The sequence below is a fragment of the Suncus etruscus genome, chromosome 4 (assembly GCF_024139225.1).
Source record: "Suncus etruscus isolate mSunEtr1 chromosome 4, mSunEtr1.pri.cur, whole genome shotgun sequence".
NCBI lineage: Eukaryota > Metazoa > Chordata > Mammalia > Eulipotyphla > Soricidae > Suncus > Suncus etruscus.
Window position 1 is genome coordinate 7,730,266 of NC_064851.1, and position 11,908 is coordinate 7,742,173.

At 48.4% G+C, this 11,908-nt stretch overlaps 1 protein-coding gene across 1 annotated transcript in view; it reads left to right on the forward strand.

Moving 5' to 3' along the window:
• Positions 1-11,202, forward strand: part of XPNPEP3 (X-prolyl aminopeptidase 3) — a 33,185-nt gene extending 21,983 nt beyond the window's left edge. Inside the window, 6 exon segments of the mRNA XM_049772476.1 lie at positions 196-258; positions 2,311-2,424; positions 4,778-4,863; positions 5,879-6,059; positions 7,905-8,025; positions 11,036-11,202. Coding sequence (XP_049628433.1) covers positions 196-258; positions 2,311-2,424; positions 4,778-4,863; positions 5,879-6,059; positions 7,905-8,025; positions 11,036-11,202 — 732 coding nt within the window.
• The last annotated feature ends 706 nt before the right edge of the window (positions 11,203-11,908 follow it).

Sequence of the window (11,908 nt, forward strand, 5' to 3'; positions counted from 1 at the left end):
CTCACCAGACATTAGCTCACTCTCCCATATGGTCCCCCCTAAATCTTCCCAGAAGTGATGCCTGAGCTCTGCAGAGTCTAGGAGCAAGCTCTGAGCACATCTGAGTTTTACACTCTCCTAAGAAATAATTTTTAATAACAATTCTTTTAGCAAAATAAAATAAACGGTTTTTTATGCTCCTTTTTTTTTTTACAGGCTTTCATAGAGACTATGTTTGCCAGTAAAGCTCCTGTGAATGAAGGTTTCCTATACGCCAAGGTGAGCTTCCTAATACTTGGAATAGTTGTGTTGGAGGAAAAGGGAAAGTCAGCTCATGTGGATATGATACTTTTGCTTTAATGAAAGACCAGGATGTCTATGGGAGGATTTGCTTCTGGTAATTATTAAGCAAAAGTAAAATATGCAGGGCAACAATTAAATGAAGACACTTTTTTTTTTTTTTGTTTTTTTGGTTTTTGGGCCCACACCCTGTGACCACTCAGGGGTTACTCCCTGGCTAATGCGCTCAGAAGTTGCTCCTGGCTTCTTGGGGGACCATATGGGACGCCGGGGGATCGAACCGCGGTCTGTCCTAGGCTAGCGCAGGCAAGGCAGGCACCTTACCTCCAGCGCCACCGCCCGGCCCCAAATGAAGACACTTTCAAGGAAGGGGATAAAGCTACACTGAGGGTAAGGCGTTGGCTATGAATTCCGCCGATCCCATGGAGCCCGGGCATTGCTGACTGTAGGCCCGGAGCTCCAAGCACTGCCAAGTACTGTCCAGGTGAGCACTGTCCACAGAACTCTACAGCTTTGTTTTCTTGGTCCTTCTCATTGATCCCCGTTAGCCCAGAATCACTGGGTGTGGGGCGCCTGAGGCCCCTGAACACTGCCAGGGGCCTCGATCACACACAAAAAAGAGAAGATTACAAAGCAGAACAGATGAACAAGGGCCTTACACAGATATGAGGAGGTAAGATGTGAACCTATTTTGGTTTGGGCCTATAGTCCGTGGGACTATAGACTCATTCTTTTCGTGCTTGGGGTACCATGTGGAAAACTTAGGGTCCTGCACTGCACTCCAACCTTTTGCTAGTTTTGTTTTTTGGTGCAGGAGCCAGTTTTGGTCCACACCAGTATTGCTCAGCAATTACTCCTTGGCAGTCCTCAGGGACCATATGGAATGCTGGATGGCCAACTGCAAAGCAAACAGCCCACCCCCTTCACCTTCACCCTGCACCTCATAAGCATTGCTTTACCGACCATTTGCATCATTCCCAGCTCAGAGTTGGGCACCTTTGAGTAGTAAGAAGAGAATTGAAGTCATGTTGTAAAGTCCAATTGCTTGTAAAGTCAGTCACCTGCCTTATACCTCAGCTATAATGAAATTTGGTAGAATTTGCCAGTTGCCTGTAGTGTTAAAATAATTCAATGATGGAGCTGGATTGGCGATGGATGGAGGCCTTTGTTGCTTAGGCCCCAGCACGTGGCTTCATCCCCATGCAGCCGGCGAGTCCAGGCCCAGGTGAAACGCGAAATCACTCACTCACAGGCAGGCTTCAGGAAGAATTATCTTTATTTATGCCCTAGCCACCACGTGTGTGGCCTATCTCATAACCTTTCAAACATACAGCCATTCTAGGCTTGCCCTGCGTCTTATCCTCTTTCAGCCATCTCCCTCAGAGAGCCCAGCAGGGCCAAAAGGCCAAAGCCCTTAATCCCTTGGCTTCCGGGTTTATCTACCTATTCCAAGACCCCTCCCAGGAATGGGCCGGGTCTTGCAGGTAAAGTCACACCTATTATCCGGTTCCCAAGACCCCTCCCAGAAATGGGTGGGTCTCAGATAAGTACCCTACAGTTGCCTATCACCTTTTGCACTTTCCCAGAGCATACAGGTTGGTCATATTTGAAAAATGAGCATAGTAATTTAGGGGCCTGAGAGCTAGTACAGCGGGTATGGTACTTGCCTTGTACACAACTGACCCAGGTACAGGTATGATCCCTGGCGTACCGTTTAGTCACTGGAAATTCCCAAGTTCAGAACCAGCTATAATCCCTGAGCACCATTGGGGTTGGCCCAAAACCCAAAAGATAAGTAGGCTACAGTGGCGGGAGGTATGGTGTGGGAGCACTGTCTGTATGGACCCCTACCTGAGTTCTAGCTTATGGTGTATGAAGCTTCCTATTGGGCTATATGTGACAACCAGTCCTCCCAGATGCCACAATGCCTTCTGGGGACGGAGGACCGGGACATTGAGGGCCTGGACTGGAGTGGCCTGGGGACAGCCTTTCTCCAGCCAAGCTCAATCTGACGGGACTGTTGTGTTTTAGTTTGAATTTGAATGCCGGGCCCGTGGTGCAGACATCCTCGCCTACCCACCTGTGGTTGCTGGAGGGAACCGCTCCAATACTCTGCACTATGTGAAGAACAACCAGCTTATCAAGGTACACCGTGTCCTCCAGTGCTGCTTCCTCCCATGCCAGGCTCTTAACTCAATTCATGGTTCCTTGTCGCTCTCACAACAGCAACTATTCCCAGGGGCTGGGAGAGTACAGCAAGGCAGGACTTGCCAGGCTCAATCCCCAGCACCTATTTGGTCTCTGAACACTTCCAGGAGTGATCTCGGAACTCAGACAGGAGTAAGCTCCGAGTACCTCCGAGTGAGTGTGACCCATAACAAACAAATCCAAAAAAGCCTCCATTTAGAAGAGACTTGATTGTTTGCTTTGCTTCTGCAGACATCGACTCATTTGACCCGAACATGTCCCCGTGCAGCTGTTAACACACCTGCTTAATAGATAAGGAAAATGTTAGACAGCTTGTCAGTTCCAGCCAGATATTTTCTGATGCCTTTGCTCATGTCATTTCATAAACTCTCGAGGGATTTGTGGTGACTAGGGACTGAACAGATTTTAGAGCAAAGTTTTATTAGGTTCATTCTGTTTGCTTTTGGGGGGCGAGGTGACAGTGTTTGAAACTCAGCAGTGTTTGGGGAACCACACAACACCTGGGATTGACTCTGAACCCTGTGTGCAGAGCACACATGTGGCTCTTTGAGCTATTATTCCTCAGAACTGTAAAAAGTGGCATTTGGGTTTTTTTGGTCTTATTGGGGAGGGATGGGGAGAATTAAGCTACACACCTAGCACTACTCAGGTTTAGCTCCTGGCAGTATTGAGGGACCAGATGCAGTATCAGGAATTTAAATCCAAATCGGCCACATGTGGGACAATGGCCGTAACCCATGCGTATATCTCTAACTCGAGTTTTATTTTAATCTTGGTGTTTTGTTTTGTTTTGTTTTTTGAGGGGCCATACTCAGTGGCTCTACACTCAGGATTCACTCCTGGCAGGCTTAGGGGACCATATATGGGGATCAAACCCAGCTTGGTAGCCTGCAAGGCAATGATCCTACCCACAGTGCAATCACTCCAGCCCCTTATTTTTCTTCAGTTCCACCAACAGTCTGCTTAAGAATTTAAACAAGGGCCCAGAGAGATAGCACATCGGCGTTTGCCTTGCAAGCAGCCGATCCAGGACCAAAGGTGGTTGGTTCGAATGCCGGTGTCCCATATGGTCCCCTGTGCCTGCCAGGAGCTATTTCTGAGCAGACAGCCAGGAGGAACCCCTGAGCACCACAAAAAAAAAAAAAAGAAAGAAAAAAGAATCTAAACAATATATTGTTCAGTCTTGAAAAACTACACAATCGGGGCCAGAGCAATAGCACAGCGGTAAGGTGTTTGCCTTGCATGCAACCAACACAGGATGACGGCGGTTTGAATCCTGGCATCGCATATGGTCCCCCAAGCCTGCAAGGGGTGATTTCTGAGCACAGAGCCAGGAGTAATCCCTGAGTGCCACCAGGTGTGACCTAAAAACAAAAACAAAAACAAAACAAAATGTAAGAAAAGAAAAACTACACAATCAAGTGAGGGGGGAGAAGTTGCGATTAGTAGATGAAGGGGAGCTCAAAACAAAATGGAGTTGAGAGTGTTAAGTCCTAGTGTGGCTGTGGTGACCTGGTACTACCAGGACCTCTGGTGAATCAGGAAGGTGCATCAACAAGCCCTAGCCACTCAGAGTACTTCAGTGTATGTGGAAAAGTTGTAGTGCAGGTCAGATTCTGTGTGTCGAACAGAAATGTAACCAGAGAGGACGGTGAGCTTTGGTTCTGCCCTAAACTACCACAGCTACCTCGGCCCCAGGAACAGGTCAGACACACACTGCGCCAGAGTGCCTAGATTTGCCTTCGTGTCCTTCATTCTTTTTTTGGGGGGGGGAGGAGGTTGGGTCACACCCAGCAGTGCTCAGGGGTTCCTCCTGGCTCTATACTCAGAAATCACTCCTTGCAGGCTCGGGGGACCATATGGGATGCCGGGTTTCGAACCAATGGCCTTCTGCATAAAAGGCAAACACTTTACCTCCATGCTATCTCTCCGGCCCTGAGTCCTTCGTTCTTATATCTTCTTTTTTTTTGGGGGGGGGGGGTTGGGCCACACCCAGCGGTGCTCAGGGGTCACTCCTGGCTGTCTGCTCAGAAATAGCTCCTGGCAGGCACGGGGGACCATATGGGACACCGGGATTCGAACCAACCACCTTTGGTCCTGGATCGCTGCTTGCAAGGCAAACGCCGCTGTGCTATCTCTCTGGGCCCTCATTCTTATATCTTGTGTTGCCTCTCCAGGATCATTTTTCTTCTACCTCAGGAGCATCCCTTTATTTGTGTATTCTATAACAAGACACATGGAGAGTTTGCAGAAGAAACAGTTTGCAGTCATGACATGTCTCTTGTTCCAGGATGGGGAGATGGTGCTACTTGATGGAGGCTGTGAGACGTCTGGCTATGTGAGTGACATCACCCGTACTTGGCCTGTCAATGGCAGGTAGGGTTCCACAGGTTCCTTTCCCATTTCGCCTTGATCTGACCTGGAGTAGGGATATACTGGGGATTAAAAGAATAACGTTGGGGGCCAGAGAAAGGCGTTTGCCTTGCATGCAGGATGGTGGTTCAAATCCGGCATCCCATATGGTCCCCTATTTCTGAGCATAGAGCCAGGAGTAACCCCTGAGTGCTGCCGGGTGTGAACCAAAAACCAAAAAAATAAAAAATAAAAAAATAACGGAGACCGGAGCCATATCACAGCGGGTAGGGTATTTATTTGCCTTGCATGAGGCTGGCTGGGTTTGATTCCTGGCATTTCATCGGGTCCCCCAAGTTTGCCAGGATTAAGTTGCCTGAATGCTGCTGTGTGTGGCCCAAAAAAGAAAAAAATTCCTTTGAGCACTGACTAGCTGGAATAAGGGGAGAGCTCTTGGAGCTGGAGCCTGGAGTCAGACTTTGTGTCTGAGAGCTCTGGATTTGATCCCCAGCACTGCATGGTTCCTGCAGCACTGCCAGGAGCAACTTGAAAGCTCAAGCTAGGCATATCTCTGAGCACTCCCTGATATGACCCGAAACAGAACCTATTAATTAATTAGCTTTGTTTTTTTTGGGGGGGGTCCCCACTCAGTGATGCTGGAGATTACTCCTGGATCCTCCTCCTCCCCCTTTTTTTGTTTGTTTTTGGGCCACACCCAGCGGTGCTCAGAAATCACTTCTGGCTGCCTCTGGGGACTATACGGGATGCCAGGGATTGAACCTGGGCTTGCTGCATACAAGACAAACTCCTTACCCTCTGTACTATCACTCCGGCCCTAATACTTTTTTCCCCACTGTCCTATCACTACCCCCCATTTAGGTGGGCCTAAATCCTGTCAGTACTGGCATAAAGGTATTGAGCCACTCACTATCAGCCAGGCCCTGTAATCACGGCTGTGGGTTTTTGGGTCAAATTGAGAAGCGAAATTCTTGCCAGATCAGATTATTCCAAACTGAGGCTCTTGGCTTCTCCTGCCCAGATTTACAGCACCGCAGGCAGAACTGTATGAAGCTGTTCTTGAGGTCCAACGAGATTGTCTGACGCTCTGCTCTCCCGGGACAAGCTTAGAGAACATCTACTCCATGATGCTGACCCTAATTGGGCAGAAGCTCAAAGAGCTGGGCATCCTGAGGAACCTGATGGATGGTAATGCCTTTAAGGTACTTTGCTCTTTTTATTTGTTTGATGGGGATGCATTCAGAGCTCGGGTTATTCCAGGTGGGCTCCAAAACCAGACAGGATCCAGAGATCAAACTTAGTCAGCCACATGCAAACTAAGTACCCACTGCACTATCGCTCCATCCCGGTTCTTCTCTTCTTTAAATCCCAGCACTAGAGATCAGCTGGCAGAATGCTCAGTTCTCTCCAATCCAGAGCAGATTAACTCAGAAAAGGTCTTGGTGACTTTTCATCTGTGAGAGGGAGTTGAGGTGGACCAAAGGGAGACGGGGTTGGAGAGATAGCATGGAGGTAGGGCGTTTGCCTTTCATGCAGAAGGACGGTGGTTCGAATCCCGGCATCCCATATGGTCCCCTTTGCCTGCCAGGGGCGATTTCTGAACGTATGGCCAGGAGTAACCCCTGAGCTCTGCCTGGTGTGACCCAAAAACAAACAAACAAACAAACAAAAAAAGGGAGACAATACTCTTTCTTTCCAGAAGATGGCAGCACATGCTGGTCGGTCCACCCTGTAAAACCCGCCCTGCTCAGAAAACCTAAAATGAAGTCAGGCTCTGAGCGGGTAGAAAAGAATACAATGGGGCACAGGTTAAACTTTTCATCCTTTCCTCGTGATTATGAGAGAGAGACATTGGAGGAGAAGGGAGGTGCTTGTTACTTCGTGTCCGTGTTAAGACGTCAATGATATGGGGCTGGTACAGTAGCTAGAACGCTTGCCTTGGCTTTGATCCCCAGCATCCCGAATGGTCTTCCAAGCACTACCAGGAGTAATTCTTGATGGCAGAGCCAGGAGAAACCCCTGAGTACCGCCGGGTGTGACCCAACAACACGAACAAAGCAAGACTTTAGTGATACACTCCAGAGCTCCTTTCATGAGTGTCACTATCCTGGAGCTGCCTTGGGGTTCAGTTATTAGAGAATACCAAGGCCCAAGGGGAATGCAGCCACCACACTGCCACATTCCCACCTTCACACTCAGGCTGCAGTCTTTTTTTTTTTTTTTTTTTTGTGGTTTTTGGGTCACACCCGGCAGTGCTCAGGGGTTTTTCCTGGCTCCGCGCTCAGAAATTGCTCCTGGCATGCACGGGGGACCATATGGGACGCCGGGATTCGAACCGATGACCTTCTGCATGAAAGGTAAATGCCTTACCTCCATGCTATCTCTCCGGCCCCCAGAGTCTTTTTCTTATGAAGAAAAGAAGCCAGGAATTTGTCCTGCTCAGGCTAATGGAGCTTTCTGTTGGTTCTGGTTTGTTTTGGGCCACACCCAGCAGTTTTCAGGGATTACTCCTCACTATGTGCTTAGGAATGTCTCTTGGCTTTCTCAGGAGACCTTACAGGAGTGCTGGAGATTAAACTGGGTCAGCTATATGCAAGGCAAGCACCCTTCCTACTCTCCTACCTCTCCAGTAGTTTCAATGAATGGAAATGCCCGAGCTGACAAACACCTAATTATTGTTCTGGAGTTTGATGCCTCCTGCTGACTCCCCTAGAGTTCCGAGATACCTGGGGTCCCCAGAGTTGCCTTTCTAAAAGGAGTCGTAGACACCGAAAAGAGAACTGTTTTAACATATGTCTTTCTCTCATCTTCCATCTGCCATAGTTTTGGGGTTTTCTGAATTGTGCAGTTGATTAAGCAGTAAGCAAGGCAGCACATTTTCTTTACAGTGACATCCATCCATAGGGTTATGTCCAGAGGTGGCAGCTACCCGGAGGGATGGCTTAAGTGGAAGGACCCAGTGGAAGAACCTGTTTATCACGGGTTCATGCTCTCCTAAAGGTTCCCGCCAGGTGTCTGTGTTCTAACATTGTCAAGCTCTTTCTTAGGTGGCTCGAAAATACTGCCCGCATCATGTTGGCCATTACCTGGGTATGGACGTCCATGACACTCCAGACATTCCCCGCTCCCTCCCGCTGCAGCCTGGCATGGTTATCACAGTGGAGCCAGGTAAGGAAGGTCCTGGAACAGGTAATGGTCTGTTGGGAAGAGAACCATGACTAAACTAGGGCCTACCACTTCACACCCAGCAATGATCATGGTTTATTCTGGGCTCTGGGTTCAGGGTTCTCTCTCTCCCTGCAGTGTGCTGAGGACCACATAGGGTGCCAGGGATTGATTGCACCCAGCTCTGTCAAGTGCGAGGCAAGCGCCCTTCCCATTGTACTGTCTCTCTCTGACCCTAGAACTTACTCTTTTTTTTCTTTTTTTGTTTTTTGTTTTTTGGGTCACACCCAGTGATCTCAGGGGTTACTCCTGACTATGTGCTCAGAAATCACCCCTGACTTGGGGGCCATATGGGATGCTGGGGATCAAACTGAAGTTCAACCTGGGTCAGCCGCTTGCAAAGCAAATGCCCTATCACTGTGCTATTACTCTGTCCCCTGAACTTTGGGTCCAAAGCAATAGTAAGGTGGGACATGCAGCTAACCTGCCTGCAATGAATAATTCCTGAGTGCAAAGCCAGGAGTAACCCCTGAGCACCACTGGATCTGACTCAAAAAGAAATAAAAGAAGTAGTAAAGGTCCCTTTGTGGCCTATTGAGTCACTACAAAATAACAGAATCATAACAGTTATACTTATAGGCACCTGTAGTCTAACATCAAAAGAGCAAAAATTATGGGGCTGAAATGATAGCACAGTAGGTAGGGTGCTTGCTTGCACGCAGTCGACCCAGTTTGATCCCCGGCATCCCATAAGGTCTCCCATGCCTGTCAGGAGCAATTTCTGAGTGCAGAGCCAGGAGTAACCCCTAAGTACCGCCAGGTGTGGCCCAAATTCAAACAAAAAAAGAAGTGATTTTTAAGCATAGAGCCAAGATTAACCACTGAGCACTGCTAGATGTGGCACAAAGACAAAAAAAATTAAGAAAAGAAAAAGCTGGGCCCGGAGAGATAGCACAGCTGTGTTTGCCTTGCAAGCAGCCGATCCAGGACCAAAGGTGGTTGGTTCGAATCCCAGTGTCCCATATGGTCCCCCGTGCCTGCCAGGAGCTATTTCTGAGCAGACAGCCAGGAGTAACCCCTGAGCACCACTGGGTGTGGCTCCCCCCCCCCCCAAAAAAAAAAAAAAAGAAAAGAAAAAGCAGAAATTAAAGGTTTAGGAGCAAGCCAAAATTTGATATACCAGACACTGGTATATCAGTGATCAGAGCTTACTACTGGCTCTGCACTCAAAAATTACGCCTGGCAGTGCTCAGGGGACCATATGGGATATCAGGGATCAAATCCAGGTCAGCCATGTACAAGGCAAATACCCTCCCCGCTGTCCTATGGCTCAGCCCCATTACCAGACACTTTAATTTTTGTTTTTGTTTTTGGGCTACACCCGTTGAAGCTCAGGGGTTACTCCTGGCTATGCACTCAGAAATCACTCCTGGCTTGGGTGGACCATATGGGACGCCAGGGGATCGAACCACGGTCTGTCCTAGGCTAGTGCTTGCAAGGCAGATACCTTACCTCTAGTACCACCACTCTGGCCCCTTTACCAGACACTTTATATACCATCTTGTTTTATCTCTTCAACTCTGAGCCTCCTTCACCGCTGATGAATTAGAACTGGTTAGCTTGCCTGCCCAGTTCAGCCAGTTACCATCACCTCCATTTATGAACAACCAGCACTTAAGTTGTTGGTTTTTGAGGGGGGTCCTTTTGTGGACTGGGGTGCTAAGAGGGTTGAATTTGGGCCCACGCCCAGAGGTGCTCAGGAACTACTTTCGATTTGATGCTTGGAGATTGCTCCTTGTGCTCGGGACCATATGCAGTGCCTGGAATTGAACACAGGCCTCCGCATGGAGAGCTTATGCTCTCATCCTTTGGCGCTATCTTCCTGTCCCCTTTATTCAAAAGGAGGTAGCCCTGCAATTTTCTTTTTCTTTGTTTTTTTTGTTTGTGGTTTTTTGTTGTTGTTTTGGTTTTTGGGCCACACGCAGTGGTGCTCAGGAGTTACTCCTGGCTGGCTGCTCAGAAATAGCTCCTGGCAGGCATGGGAACCATATGGGACACCGGGATTCGAACCAATCACCTTGGTCCTAGATTGGCTGCTTGCAAGACAAACGCCTCTGTGCTCTCTCTCCGGGCCCAGCCCTGCAGTTTTCTTAGGGTAAAGAGTTGCATGAGTTACTTTTCACCTGTCTCTTGATGCGATGAACCCAGAGTCGCCTGGCCCAGGAATGGGCAGGGAACAGACTTTCATGTTCTCCACATGGTGTGTCCAACTCAGGGGTAACCAGCACAGCTGTGGCCCACAAGGTGTAGCTCAGTGATGGCTAACCTTTTTGAGCCCAAGTGCCCAAACTGCCGCACAAAACCAAAGAATTTCCTCAAAAGTGTCAGCACATCAATTAAACCTTAATAACAAGATTTTAGTATCTAAAAACTATGTAGCACGCACCGCATATCTTAATTGCGGACCTTCCTGAGTGCCAGCTGCAAGGCCTTCGAGTGCCACCATTAGCACACGTGCCAGAGGTTCGCCATCGCAGGTGTAGCTATTGGATTTCAGGACCTGGTAGTCGGGGAAGATGACCAGCTATGCCTTGCCAGATTGTTTGCAGAGTCTGTTGTACCCCGGCACGTGTTTACCAGTTTTTCTTTTGGTGTTTTGTTTTATTTTTGTTTTTGGGTCACATCTGGCAGTGCTCAAGGGCTACTCCTGGCTCTGTGCTCAAAAATTACTCCTGGCAGGCTTGGGGGACCCTATGGGATGCTGGGAATCAAAACCCATTTTGACTGACGCGTTGGTGGTATAGTGGTGAGCATAGCTGCCTTCCAAAAACCCATTTTGGCATGTGCAAGGCAAACGTTCAACCTGCTGTATTATCACTCTGGCCCATTTCCAAGTTTTTATAACAAGACACAGCTTCATTGATCGATGCAGGCGACTGTCATCCTTCTTCCTGGGTAGGTGGCAGAGGAGAGAGCAGAAGACTGACCCTCACTTTCCTTCTCTGCTTGTCAGGCATTTATATCCCGGAAGATGACAGAAATGCCCCGGAGAAGTTCCGTGGCCTGGGTGTGCGGATCGAAGATGATGTGGTACTGACTGACGAATCACCGCTCATCCTTTCTGCAGACTGTCCCAAGGAGCTGCATGACATCGAGCAGATTTGCAGCAAGGCTCCTTGACCTCAGGTAGCTCCGTGCTGCTCAGCCGAGACGGCCTGTGCTGGCATGTGTATGTGGACATGTGTGTTCTGTTTGGGAGGAGATGGCTATATGAATTCATGTAGCCATATATATATTATATATACACATATATGTGTGATCTTTATTTTTAGTAACTTGAAACCTGAAAGTTTGGTTTTTAAACTGTTAAGAACTTTAATAACATTAATTCTGTAGAATTCTATAGAAGTAATGAGCTAGGAAATTTGTTTTGTTTTGCGGGGCCTCACCTGACAATGGTCAAACTTTGTTCCTCTCTCTGCACTCAGGAATCACTCCTGCCTTGTAAGCACTAACGTAGGACGGACCATGGTTTGGTCTCCCAGCGTCCCATCTGGTCCCCCAAGCCAGGAGCGATTTATGAGCACAAGCCAGGAGTAACCCCTGAGCGTCACTGGGTGTGGTCCAAAAAAACGGGGGAAAAAGTGGAAGAGAGAGAAAATTATCTGAATCTGTCTCAAAGTAGACCTTCATCACTCTGAATTTCAAGAAGATCTTTTCTCAGGTATCAGATCCAGAGGAATAAATTCCTACTTCTTTGACCTTCTTGGCATAACTAAGGGCAGATCCTGCAGTCGCCCCATTAACATGAGAGAAAAGGTACTTGGTATTTACGAATCATTTCCGGTATTGCTGATGGGGAAAACAGGGAGCCCACCAAAGAGCT